The sequence below is a fragment of the Gossypium arboreum genome, chromosome 8 (genome assembly GCF_025698485.1).
Source record: "Gossypium arboreum isolate Shixiya-1 chromosome 8, ASM2569848v2, whole genome shotgun sequence".
NCBI lineage: Eukaryota > Viridiplantae > Streptophyta > Magnoliopsida > Malvales > Malvaceae > Gossypium > Gossypium arboreum.
Genome location: NC_069077.1, coordinates 3,581,278 through 3,595,074, shown reverse-complemented (window position 1 = coordinate 3,595,074; position 13,797 = coordinate 3,581,278). Strand labels below are relative to the sequence as shown.

Below are 13,797 nucleotides of genomic sequence, written 5' to 3'. Positions count from 1 at the left end.
AAAATAGTATAACGTTGATATGTTTATGTTATCTATAATACTCTATATGCTCGTTTTCAGTATGAAAAACTGAGTTTGTTTTGTTTTATCTACGGTAGATTAGGCCATTGAGAAAGTTTTTGTCCGTTTCGTATCCGCATTGACCCAGCTAAAATTGTATTTGGGTGGGATATCTCGTTACGAACGGTTGTGAGACGACGAAATTCTACGACGAGTAGGTGGTTATGGGATGCGGATGGTTCTGTGTGCGGTAAGGAGGTTATGGTAAGAAATCCCAAAGATCATAATTCGGGAGATGCTCTTGATCCTGGGCGTAATTTAAGGGGAATTTTGAATTTTCCTTCGTTAAACTTCCAGTCAATTGCTAAGGAATCTGGTCATAATCTTTCCTTTAATGAGGATGTTAATCTCTGCAATATGAGTATCATGGTGCAAGATGATGCCTTTAATTCTAGTGGGCCCATGGAATTGACTTTAGCTGAGGAAAATGATCCTCTTACAGCTATGGAAGGAAAGAAAAGACAAAGGCTATGGGGGCCGCGGCAATTGTGACTAGCATTTATGAAGAAGATTCAAATGTTTTATTGGCTGGCTCTGCAGGGCAAAGCGGCCGGTCGCAATGAAGGTCCTAAGTTGGAATGTTCGTGGTTTGGGGAGACCTCGAACGGTTAGTAGGCTCAAAAACAAAATTCGAGCCATTAATCCCCGAATTTTGTTTCTTATGGAGACAAAATTAAATTCAAAGCGAATGGAAAAAGTACGTTTGAAGTGTGGTTTTGTAAATGGCATTGATATTGATGTGATTGGTTCTAAATGGGGTTTATCTCTTGGTTGGAAAGGAAATGAGCTTGTTAGGCTTAAAAGTTATTCTTCTTTTCATATTGTTGTTAAGGTGCAGGATGCGGAGTGTGGAGAGGTTTGGCGTTTTATCAGGTTTTATAGAAATCCTGAGGAAAGGAACCGAGGTCAGTCTTGGGAATTACTCCGAAGGTTGGGCAATGACTATAAGCTTCCTTGGTTTGTAGGAGACTTCAATGAAATCATGCACTCTTATGAAAAAAAGGGGGCAGGCTTAGATCAGATCGTCAAATGTCTGAATTTCGAGATGTGTTGATGTGGGGTTTGTTGGAAGGTGGTTCACGTGGAAGCGTGGGAGATTTTTATCGACGAACATTAGAGAAAGTCTTGACAGAGGAGTCGCATCACTTGAATGGATGTCTCTTTTTCCTTATTACCAGTTGGAGCATTTAAGTCATTCGTTCTCGGATTATTGTCCGATTCTATTGGATACTTATGGTTGTGATCATGAAGGTCAACAATCTATGCCCAGAATTTTTCATTTTGAGGCTAGGTGGTGCTTAGAATAGAACTTTGAAGAGGTGGTACTTTCGAATTGGAATAGCTTTGATGGAAGTATCTAGATAAACTCCAGTTCGTGGGACAACAGTTACAACATTGGAGCAAGTTAAAAAATAGAGAGCAAGGTTGCTCGCTGTCGGATATAGAGAAATGTCTCCAAGAGCTTTATGGCATGGACCCTTCCGATGAAGTTTTAAAAGAAATTATGGAAGTTCAACTTGACCTTAATTTGGAGATTGACAAGGAAGAGATTTTTTGGGAACAACAAGCCTGGGCAAATTGGTTGAAACATGGTGATCGAAATACCAGTTTCTTTCACAAAGCCACTGTTCAGAGGTTTTATTGTAATCGAATTTTGGAGTTGGAATGTGAGGATGGAAGTCGAGTATTAATGAATGAGGAAATGCTTCAGCATGCTTCGAGGTATTTTGAATTAAGCATTTATTTACAGCCTTAAGTCCTGGGGATGATGTTCGTTTGTTGGATTTGGTTGATAAGAGAATATCAAGTGAAATGAATGAAGAGTTACTAAGGCCGTTTACGGAGGATAATATCATGTATGCTATTAGGTCTATGCCGCCTTTAAAAGCGCCAGGTGTTGATGCGTTTTCATCAATCTTTTTCCAAAATTACTGGCACATTGTTGGTCCTAAAGTATTTCGGTACTGTTTATCAATCTTAAAAGGGGAGATAGGGATGGAGGATATTAATAAATCCCACATTGTGTTAATTTCAAAAGTGGAGAAACCAAAAAACCTTGCTCAATTTAGACCCATTAGTCTCTGTAACGTCATTTATAAAATTATTGCAAAAGTTCTAGTTGATTGTATGAGTCCTTTCTTAGAGGTGTGTGTTAGTGAATCCCAAGGGGCTTTTATTCAAGGGAGACATATTTCAGATAATGTGCTTATTGCATATGAGATTTTACATTCTCTCAAAATGAAGAAAAAAGGCCGAAAAGGAAATTTTACGCTTAAACTCGATATGAGTAAAGCATATGACCGAGTCGAGTGGGATTTTTTGGCAGGTATGATGAGCCGATTGGGTTTTCATCCTGACTGGGTTGTTCTCATTATGAGGTGTGTTTGCTCAGTTTCTTATTCGGTTGGGATAAATGGGGAACATGGCAAATGGTTTTCCCTTTCGAGAGGTTTGAGGCAAGGGGATCCTCTAAGTCCTTATTTGTTTCTATTTTGTGCAGAGGGGTTCTCTATACTTCTTCAAAATGCTATGCAGGAAAAATGGTTGAAGGGAGCTTCTATAGGAAGGGAAAGGTTGTTGATTAACCATCTGTTTTTTGCTGATGACTGTATTCTGTTTGGAGAGGCTTCGATAGAGGGAGCTAATACAATGCAATAGCTTATTACGGAGTATGAACTGGCTTCAGGACAAAGGGTAAATTTTGATAAATCTCTTATATATTTTGGAGCTAACGTGGAACCAGGGACTAGAGAGTTGGTGACTGGAATTTTGGGAGTCCGAGTGGCTACAAATCCAGAGAATTATCTTGGGTTGCCTATGATGATTGGTAGGAAGAAGAAGTGGGCTTTTGCTCATTTTGTGGACCGCTTCAGGAAAAGAATCAAGGGATGGAGTTTGCGCTATCTATCTACGGGAGGTAAGGAAGTTTTTAGAAAATCAGTATTACAAGCTATTCCAGTCTATATTATGCAGTGTTTTGCTTTACCTAAACTTCTTTGTCGAAAGTTGGAGGGCATTTTAAACAAATTCTGGTGGTCTAACAACAAATCGGCTAAAGGAATCCATTGGAGCAATTAGAAGGTTTTATGCAAACTTAAATGTGTTGGTGGATTGGGCTTTCGTGATTTATTTTTGTTCAATCGTGCCTTGTTAGCTAAACAAGTTTGGCGCATTTTTTCTAAGCCCGATTGTCTTTTATCGAGGGTTTTAAAAGCCCGTTATTTTCCTTCAATAGATATTTTTTCGGCTAAAGTGGGTACTTACTCCTCTTTTACCTGAAAGAGCATCTGTAGTGCTTGGGATTTGATTATTGATGGACTGGTCTGGCAAATTGGTAATGGTAACAGTGTGAACATCTGGAATGACCCCTGGTTGCCTGGTCATGAAAATAATAGATTATCAGTACAATCTATTAATACCTCATGGACTACTGTGAACCAGTTGATCGATTTCGAGTCTAGTACCTGGAGAAAGGAGGTAATTCGAAGTCTGTTTGATGAAGACCAAGCAAGGCGAATTCTCTCAATCCTTCTTGGTTGTCAAAGCTCTCATGATTTATTGGTCTGGAAATTCGAGGGATCTGGGACTTACTCAGTGAAGAGCGGGTACAGGGTTTTGATTACAGAGCAACTAAAGACTAATAGTTCTATTAGATGCATTGATAGTAATTACAAAGACTTCTACAAACTTCTTTGAGAGTTACAGGTTCCCAATAAAATTAAAATCCATGCATGGAGACTTCTTAATAATCATGTACCATATTTGGTTAACCTTTTTCTTAGGCGCCTTTCAGTAGATGTGGCTTGCCTTCTTTGTAAGGAAACCCCGGAGGATTCTGATCATCTCCTTTGGAAGTGTGAAGTGTTACAGCAGTTATGAGTCTCCCTCAAGGTCAGCTTTGATTTGAATGATCTCACCTCGCATGGTAAAGATAATTTAATTAAGAAGTTCATCGAGGGGGATGATTGCATGAGACAAATTATTATTATTTCCTTATGGGCCCTTTGGCATAGAAGAAATAAACTGATATATGAAGGAATTCAGTACTCAAAATAGGATCTCGTGGGTTTTATTCGTGGATATAGCCAGGAATTACAATCTAACCAGACTAGACTGAAGTCTCCTTCTATTCCTATGAGGAAACAGCTTTGGCGTCCCCTTGACAGTGGGATGCTTAAATTAAACTTCTATGCGTCATTCATTAAAGAATCTGGATTTTCCTTTGTAGCAGTCCTTGCAACAAATAATGAAGGGCAATTTATGGGTGCGTGTACTTACCCTTATGGAGATGTGCTAGACGCGGTGGTAGCGGAAGCGAGAGTATGTGAGAGGGCTTTGCTTTTTGCGGTGGAGTTAGGTTGGACAAGGATTCTGTTGGAGGGTGACTCCCTGACTACTATTAAGAAATTGAACTCTAAGGAGGAGGATAGATTGATACTTAGACCTATTATCAACAATATCAGAGTTCTGAGGCAACAGTTTGTAAATGTTTCGTACTTTTTTGTGCTGAGGATGCTTAATTGTGTAGCGTATACCCTGGCTTTGGAAGGTCGTCGACGACAAATTGCAAGTTGCTGGTTTCATGAACCTCCTGATTCGGTTCGAAAAGTTATGGAGAAGGATTGGTAAGCCTGGGTTCAGCAAGGTTAAGGGGTTTCGGGCATTCTTTAAAGAAGGAGAACGTGCTGCAGTTTCTATAACAACCAAATTTTTCAGTGGTGTCGGAAACAGTGATTCGAGATCACTAAATCCGACGAGTAAGTTTAGAAATTTTAACAAATAATAGTTATAGGCCAAGCGCGAACTTAAAAGAATTATTTTTAATTAGTGAATTTTGCGATTTTAAAAGAATTAATCAAGTAAATTTGGTTGAAAATGAGGTATCGAGACCTCGGATTTATAAACCGAGCCATAAATATTTTTATAAATATTTATGGAGTGTTATTAAGTTAGTATTAAAGTTTCGTTAGAAAATTTTAACGTTTGGTTAGTCAATTAATTAAAAAGAACTAAATTGAAAATAATGCGAAATTTATTAAATTGTGATTAAATAGTTTAAGTGATTAAAAAGGAGGGATTTAAAAGGAAATTGGACCCAAATTGTATGGGCTGGACGGTTGGGCAAGAAAATCAGCAAAAAAGACAAGGAGAAACAAGGGCAAAATGGGAAATCTTGCAAATTAAACATATAAAACAAGACAAATTTGAAAAATCTAGAGATATCATCATTTTTCTTCAGAAAAAAAGCCATGGGAGGTCTGAAAGCTGCTGGTTTTTCATACTTTGACATATGTGAGTTCAATTCTTACCCTTTTCTTTGAGATTTTTATGTTTTTGTGACTTTTACAATTAGGTCCAAGTGTTTAATTCATTAGTTTTTGATTTTATGAACAAAATTAAAAGCTATCATTGATAAGTGTTAGCTGTTTATGATGAAATAAAATGAATTTGAAGCTTTGATTTTGTTGTTTGATGATTTTATCAAGTAATTTCAATAGAAATTGATTTTAGGACCTAATTGTGAAAAAGTTGTGAATTAAGGTTTAGTGTTAAAATTCTGATTTTCAAAGATTGTGTAATAGTTTAGAATGATGGAATAAAATGTTAATTGAGAAAAATTAGCTTAATAGATGGGCTAATTGAGCAAGGACTGAATTGTATGACCTTTGAAATTTAGAGGAAAAATGGTAATAAACATCTTGAACTAAAACAATATTGGACAGCAGAAGTATACTAACTTTGAAAAATCACCATAAATTTTAGAAATCGAATTAGAAGATGAATAAAATATGAAATTAAAGCTTATTGAGTCTAGTTTTTCATAGAAGAAACAATGTAAGCAATGGATTTGTAAATTATGAGATATAATAAATTTTGTGAGACAAGGTTAGAATGAATTCGGGTTCCCCTGTTTTGACTTTGGAAAATCACCAAAAATTGGAGAAAATTAATTAGAGTCTCAAATTTATATGCTTAGAATCCTTAATGAGTCTATTTTCAATATAAATTAATGGGAACATTATCCGAGTTTTGTACTGTGATATAATTAATTTTTAGTGAAGAGAGGTCAGAACTGTTGGATAGTGAAACAGGGGAAACTTAAATGAATAAACTGTACTAATTGGCTAAACCAAAAATTCTTAAAATTTTATGCTGGAATTATATGTGAGTCTAGTTTTAGGGAAAATTTACAGATCTTAATTTTGATCTCTGTAACTCGAATTATAAATAATTGAGTGACTATGACTCGTGTGAACAGATTGATGTGAGCATTAATAAGTAAATTGTGAAATCGTACTTACAAGAATGTTATATACATTAAGGATGTGGAATGGAGAGGAGGAGGAGGAAAAATATATATGAATATTCAGTTAGCATGGCTAATTTGCATGTATTAAGCTCATGGACTAAATTGAATAAAAGTAAAACTTTAGGGGGTAATTTTGTAAAAATGTCAAAAATGACTAAATTGAAGGGAATAAATTGTTTTATTATCTAAATTAATAAATTGAATGAAATTATCAATTTAAGATTGGGTGAAATTTGGGAAAATGGTAAATTACCAATATGCCCCTAAATCTTGGTATTTCTGCAATTTAGTCAGGTAGGTTCGGATACCCTGAATGAGCATGTAAATATGAAAATTTAAGTATTGTATCGTATTTTATATGATATTTTGAATTGAATATATGAAAAGGATGTTACATGAAACATGAAAATGAATACTAAATAATATAAATTAATTGAAATTATTCTGAAAATTTCGGTAATGCCTCGTATCCTATTCCGGATCTCAGGTACGGGTATGGGGTATTGCAGTTTCTCCATGGGTGGGTTTTCAAAGAAGCTTTTGACTGATTATTTTTGAGAATTATCTGTGTGGTTAAAGGAAGCCATTTCGACTGATATTCTGATGGCGCTTCGCTTCTGGTGCGAGGTGGGTTTTTAGTGGTTGGTTTTAATAGTGGCTTACGTGTTTGGATGTTTCTTTATTTTTCCATGGTTTTGGGTTTCCTGTGTGCTTTTGTGCTGTTTAAAGTTTTATCGTTTCTGTTTTCTTTATTTTCTGTAGTTGGACTTTTACCTCGGGCCTGTGTTTTAATAGAATATCAGTTTTTTATTGCAAAAAAAAGAAGAAGAAGTTTGTAAAATTTTTAAACTGACGAGAATATCCTTTATTTTTCATCATATTACTAAATTAACTTTAACAATATTTATAATTTTCTTAGAATTATTAGTTAAAAATTGTGTTAATTTTAAAATAGAATTATTACTTGAATAAATCTTTAAGCATAAAATATAAAAAAATGTTGTGATAATTATAATTATAATTTAATTTAAATTACTAGTTAAAAATTACGTAAAAAGGTTGTGTTAATTTTTTAAAAAAGGTGTGCTAATTTTATTCATAAAGTAATTACTTGAATAGAGTTCTAAACATCTTAATTATCAGTTAATTAATATTAGAGTTATATACCAATTAAATTTTAAGTTAGCTTTATAAATAACATTCAGTACTTAGGCAAATTCAATCAAGTAGTATCTAAGAAAAATTATTGGTAAACAAATTGGAGATGTTCAGCATTAATAAGATAAATTATAAAAAAAAGAATGGAGAATTAAAGTAATGGTTTTTCGAAAAGGTAATATTGAATCATATTCATACAATAATGGCGGCGGAGAGTGGTCGAAGATTATTTTTATTGATGATGGGAAATATAATATTATGATATTATTTTTAAAAGTTTATAATTTTGTGAAACAAGCACTCTTAAAACCATTTTTAATCACTATTATTAAATGTGATGATTAATTTAGTTTAAATATCTTTCATATTTATCTTGAACTATTATTATAATTGTTGCATGTTCTTTTGCCTATCTTTTTTATTATAGTTTAGTTTCTTATATAGTTCCAAAATTTTATATTATTTAAAAAGTAAGAGGAGTTATCATTATCAACAGTAGGTAACAATGATTAAAAATACGTTATTTAAAAATTAATTAAAAATTAAACGCTTAAAATCATATGCAACGGATGTAACTAGTTTATAATCTATATAAAAGTACGAGCTTGGAAAAACTTTTGAATTGAAATCATATTTAAAAATAATTATAATATTTAATTTAGAATTATTAGTTAAAAAGTTGAAGTAAAATAGAAGTTGTGATAACTATACATTTAAAAATAACTATAATTTTAATAGAAGTTGTGATAATCACAAGTTATGCTAATTTTAAAATAAAGTTATTACTTGAATAAAACTCTAAGTGTAAAATATAGGAAAAAGTTATGATGATTATTATAAGTATAATTACAATTACAATTACAATTACAATTACAATTACCAATTATTAGTTAATAAACATTTGACATCGAACTGTGCTAATTTTATTGATGTAAAATGGAGTTTTTACTTTAATAGAATTTTAAGCATCTTAATCATCACTTAATTAATATTAGAGTTATATATAAATTAAAATTTAAGTTTAGCTTTATAAATAACCTCCTGTAGTTAGACATATTTGATCAACTAGTAAGAAAATAATTGAAAATTGTTAGCATCAATAAGTTAGAATTATATATAAAAGAAAAGAAATAATTCTTTGAAGATGCAATATCGGATCATATTCACCGATAAAGATGAAATATTATTTTAATTTTGATAAAGTAATATAATACAAGTTTTTTATATAATTTTGTTGTATGTTGTTTATTGCAAATATTCTTAAAATCATTTTTATCTATCTATTATTTATTTGATATTTGTGAGTTTATTTTGAAAAACACCTTATCGTAATATATATTTTTAAATTATTAATTGCACTAACTTAATCAATAATTTAATTATAGAATAAATAAATATCATACATAATTTTTAACAATTTGTCACTTATCAGATTCAATGGAGTCAACTGTTACCTTTTTGGCTTATTATTTTTATTTATTCAAATTTTTAATTACTTTTATGGATTTTGCTGATGTGGATGAGCAAAAAGAAATGATTATTGATGTTTAGAAAAAAAAAACAATTCTAACAAAATAGAATAGAAGATAAACATGAATTAGTCTTCATTTTCCAATCCCAGCTGCCTCTCCCTGTTTGCTTGGAATTCCCTGTAAGTTTTAAGATGTGTTTTTATCTTTAAATTTATTTTACTTTTAAACCTGATTTTGGTGTTCTCACTCCTAAAAACTTCCAACTCTTTCAAGAGTTTTTTGAAGTGTCATATGTCGTGTAATCAATTAAATCTTCAATAATGATTAATATTATCTTTAGGTCATATTGGAATTTTGTCTTTAGGCTTTAATGAAAACCCAAGCCTAGTTTTTAGAGCGGAAAACCTTGTTAGATCAAGTTATGTGTGATGTACGTACTACTTACCGAAAGAATGTGTGCGTCTTGCACTTCATAAGATTCAAACCCCCAGCTTAAGGAATATAGGTCATTATGGGCCAAGTGGCATCATACCTCCCCCATAATGATCTATATGCTCTCAGTCGGGAGTTTGAACCCTATCGAATGCGAGATGTGCACGTCCCCTCAATAGGTGTTCCATATATCACGTATGATTCGATTTAACGAGGTGGTTCCACTTTGTGAACCCTGTCTCAGGCTTAAGCTTTCATTAGTGTCTGGCGAAAAAATCCTAGCATAACTCAAAGACAATATCAATCATTATCAAGGATTCAATCAATTACTTAGTAAAACACACTTCAAATACTTTCTCCTAAAAATTCTGAAGTTACCACAACATTTTCTTACATTGAAAGATGAAACTATGACTTTTCATTAGCTTTATATATTTAGCATCAAAGTTGAATTTAAAAAAAAAAAATTCTGTTCTATTTCTAATTTTGTTGTTTTTTACCTGTGTTTTTAATAGGCATTTCAAATAATAAAAGGGTAATTCCACTTAATATTTGATATGGTTTAAAAAGAAACAATCTTTCTCTATGTTTTCTTAAGCATAGATTTGATAAAAGCATGAAAATCATATGGTTAATGATTAATGATAAAAGAATAAAAATCATAATGATTACTGCTTAAAAAAACCATATGCTTCCTTGAAGTTTTTAGCAAAATTTAATTACACCCTCAAATTTTTTAAAACTTTCATTAATTTCACAAAAAATTTAATTAGTAAACTTCCAAAATTTTTAAATATTTTAGTAAGCCTTCCAAAATTTATTCCCAGGATTTGCCACTTGTTGTAAAGCAATGGGCGGAGATATCAACCAGAAGCTGCTAATAGAAGCTAAGAAGAATGAAGATGGAGATTTGAAATTTAAAGAAAAGCTATGGACTGAGTCAAAGAAGTTGTGGATTGTCGCCGGCCCTGCAATTTTCACCAAGTTTTCAACCTTCGGTGTCACTATAATCAGTCAAGCTTTTGTTGGTCACATTGGACCTACTGAGCTTGCTGCCTTTTCCCTTTGTTGCACTGTCCTTTTTAGGTTTGGCAATGGTGTTCTGGTATGTACATCCTTCAGATTGACATTGCAATGGAATGAACTTCTTGGTGAGGCTCTTAGACTAGTGTTAAATGTTGAAAACTTTTGTTTATACAGATTGGTATGGTTAGTGCATTGGAAACATTGTGTGGACAAGCATTTGGAGCAAAACGATACCATATGCTTGGGATATACCTTCAAAGATCATGGCTACTTTTGTTTTTGACTACCAGTTGCCTTCTTCCTTTATTTATCTTCACAACCAAAATTCTTATAGCTTTAGGCCAAGATGAAAAGATAGCAATAGTGGCAGGTTATATAGGTCATTGGTTCATCTTCATCATGTTTTCAATGATCATATCATTTACTTGCCAAATGTTCCTACAATCACAGAGCAAGAATATGGTTATTGCATACTTAGCAGCATTCTCTATTGGAACCCACATCTGTCTTTCATGGCTCTTAACAATGAAACTCAAGTATGGGCTCATTGGAGCTTTGCTATCCACAATTTTGGCCTATTGGATACCGAATATAGGTCAGCTTATCTTTGTTACATGTGGAGGCTGTAAAGATACATGGAAGGGTTTCTCAATGTTAGCTTTCAAGGATCTATGGCCTGTTGTAAAGCTATCTTTGTCATCTGGTGCTATGCTTTGGTAAGGTTTTTGTCAGCTTAAAACAACCGTTCTTGATGGAATAATATATGACAAAGATATTGACGTTGGGAATTTTGTTGTCCTTGTCAGTCTTGAGCTTTGGTACAACACAATATTGGTTCTTCTAACTGGAAACTTGAAAAACGCTGAGATTGCAATTGATGCTTTTGCCATTTGGTAAGTGTTTTGGGGCAATGTTTTCGAAACGATTTAAATTATTTCACTTCGAGGTTCATTTTTGTTTTAAAACTAATACCCATATGTTCTTATTTTCAGTCTAAACATTAATGCATGGCAAATGATGATATCACTTGGTTTCTTAGCTGCAGCAAGGTATTAGGTAAAAAGAGATCAACTGTTCCACTCAATTTCGAAATTGAGTAAATTGATCATTTTCAAAAAAATAAATGTAATTTAATCTCTATCAATTTTGAAAAATGAGTAACTAAAGACAATTAAACGGAGTTAATGTCTATCAAAGTTTATACATTTTATTATATCAATCAAATTTACACACAATTAATGGAAGATGTTAATGCCCTTTAATTGTCCTTAGTTGCTCACTTTCAAAATTGACAATGATTAAATTTCTCTAAATTTTTCTTTGAGAGAGACTAATTTGGTTAATTTCAAAATTGAGAGGGACTGGAAAGGTCCTTTTACCAAAGTATTATTATCATCTTAAAGCTTGAACCAGACATGGATTTTTGCATTTTGTTTGGTAGGAGTTAACATATTGTTTGTTTTCCTGGAAAATTTGCAGTGTTAGGGTGTCAAATGAGCTTGGAAGAGGAAGCTCCAAAAGTGTGAAATTCTCAATTATGATCATAACACTTACATCGCTTTGCATTGGATGCGTGACATTTGTGTTGTTCTTATGCCTTAGAGGACGTTTAGCATATGTATTCACTGAAAGCGAAGAAGTGGGCAATGCAGTTGTGGATTTATCTCCATTGTTGGCTTGCTCCATACTTTTAGACAGTGTTCAACCTGTCCTCTCTGGTAAACATAGATTACATGCAGCTGATTCAGGTGGAAAGTGTCATTTTTATTTTAAGATTGTCCCTGTGTTTGTTCGTTCGTAGAGGGTCATATCTCCCTGTTGAGTGCTTAAAAGGAAAATGAAGAATTGGAACAACATGAATGTATTCATGCATGGAGATGGAATATTTTTAGTTTGGTCACAGGGGACGTATGTTTTTGACAGGAATTGCTATTGGTGCTGGATGGCAAAGCAGTGTGGCATGGGTTAACATAGCCTCCTACTATTTAATTGGCATTCCAATTGGTGTTGTGCTCGGATACGTCTTCAACATGGAAGTCAAGGTGATTTTACCACATCCACATCTTTTCTATTTTAAGAAGCAAACTTATCAGCGTTTCAAATTTGCATAAAGTTTTCATTTTCAGGGTGTTTGGGTTGGCATGTTGCTAGGAATATTTGTTCAAGCTCTTGTTCTTATTATTATCATCTGGAAAACTGACTGGGACAAGCAGGTAAGCTTCAAACTTTCCTTGTTTCATAAACAACATACTCTGATATTATATGTATCATTTATCTGCAGGTTCTCTTGGCTCAATCGCGAGTTAACAAGTGGTTTGTACCAAATTCCAGGGAAACAAACAACCACCAAGAAAATGGTGTTTGAAGGGGCTAATCTTCATTTTCTTTGTAGTTAAACCTACTTAATATCGAATGATTCAATCGATTAAAACAATTTACGTTGGATTTATATAAGATAGAAGATTAGACGATAAATTTAATATTAAAAATTTATAATTGATAATCAATTAACATAATCTATTATAACTACTTTGATCAAACTCAATCGATCAAAATTCATTTGGTTCCTTTTATCACTTCTTACCATCTTTCTATCCCGTGCACCATCACAATGTTATATTAGGACCCACTTGATAATTCATGATAATTCTGCTACACTTTTTTATAATATCTCAAAATCATGTCTTATCACAACCTAAAAGGGTTCTCCATGATTGTACCACTAATCCTATACGTAAAACATTTATCTAGGACACTTGCATAAATCGCCTCATTCATGTAAGCTCTCCTTCATCACTCAAAAGATTTAAGTGCAAACTATATTGCAAGTCACCCAATTATGTTTAATTTTTTATTTCATCAATTAACTATAAAAAGTTATAAAATAATCATTGTCGAAACCATTTTTAAAAAAAAAAACGGAGATCGACTTTGGTTTTGAAAGTGAAAATTAAAACGGGAGTCGCCACCAATATTTTTTGTTTAGGTGTGATTGGATCACCAAAAAGTTTAGTCATTTTAATAAAATATTTTGATTTACTAAAACAACGATTTTGGTCTACGAATTTGAGAAAACGGGTTTGGGAGTCGGTTACGTACGAGGAAGGATTAACACCATCGTAACGCCCAAAATTGGTACCTAATTGATTAATTAATGTCTTAATATCGAAAATTAAAAAGATTTAAAATAAATTTTGAAATACGATCCCTTTTTATGAATGTTTGAATAACTCGAAGTGGATATTAAGATTCTCTTGTTCCGAAGAAATAAAATATCACATCCAGCATGTAGGACACGACATTTCAAACCCTCGATACCAAAATCATCTCATGATTTCC

At 32.8% G+C, this 13,797-nt stretch overlaps 2 protein-coding genes across 2 annotated transcripts; both read left to right on the top strand.

Moving 5' to 3' along the window:
- The first annotated feature begins 261 nt into the window (after positions 1 to 261).
- Positions 262 to 4,689, top strand: LOC108468690 (uncharacterized). The gene is made up of 9 exons (XM_017769559.2): positions 262 to 542; positions 601 to 1,017; positions 1,133 to 1,311; positions 1,422 to 1,727; positions 1,811 to 2,668; positions 2,804 to 3,000; positions 3,343 to 3,665; positions 3,843 to 3,914; positions 4,146 to 4,689. The coding sequence occupies exons 1-9, from the start codon at positions 262 to 264 to the stop codon at positions 4,687 to 4,689; spliced, it is 3,177 nt and encodes a 1,058-aa protein (XP_017625048.2).
- A 4,407-nt stretch (positions 4,690 to 9,096) lies between these two features.
- On the top strand, positions 9,097 to 12,930 carry LOC108468691 (protein DETOXIFICATION 21-like). Its single transcript, XM_017769560.2, has 9 exons — positions 9,097 to 9,179; positions 10,260 to 10,537; positions 10,633 to 11,174; positions 11,265 to 11,351; positions 11,451 to 11,507; positions 11,938 to 12,176; positions 12,382 to 12,500; positions 12,585 to 12,671; positions 12,740 to 12,930. Exons 2-9 carry the CDS (start codon positions 10,283 to 10,285, stop codon positions 12,821 to 12,823), a joined length of 1,470 nt encoding a protein of 489 aa, XP_017625049.1. The 5' UTR covers positions 9,097 to 9,179; positions 10,260 to 10,282; the 3' UTR covers positions 12,824 to 12,930.
- The last annotated feature ends 867 nt before the right edge of the window (positions 12,931 to 13,797 follow it).

What these genes read in the sequence shown, in the direction of transcription:
- LOC108468690 (XM_017769559.2), top strand. Translation starts at nt 262, where the DNA reads ATGGTAAGAAATCCCAAAGATCATAATTCGGGAGATGCTCTTGATCCT. An exon ending in AATGACTATAAGCTTCCTTG is followed by an intron (nt 1,018 to 1,132) that starts GTTTGTAGGAGA and finishes GTTTGTTGGAAG; the next exon opens with GTGGTTCACGTGGAAGCGTG. An exon ending in TCGAATTTTGGAGTTGGAAT is followed by an intron (nt 1,728 to 1,810) that starts GTGAGGATGGAA and finishes ATTTATTTACAG; the next exon opens with CCTTAAGTCCTGGGGATGAT.
- LOC108468691 (XM_017769560.2), top strand. Translation starts at nt 10,283, where the DNA reads ATGGGCGGAGATATCAACCAGAAGCTGCTAATAGAAGCTAAGAAGAAT. An exon ending in TCATCTGGTGCTATGCTTTG is followed by an intron (nt 11,175 to 11,264) that starts GTAAGGTTTTTG and finishes TGTCCTTGTCAG; the next exon opens with TCTTGAGCTTTGGTACAACA. An exon ending in TCTTCAACATGGAAGTCAAG is followed by an intron (nt 12,501 to 12,584) that starts GTGATTTTACCA and finishes TTTCATTTTCAG; the next exon opens with GGTGTTTGGGTTGGCATGTT.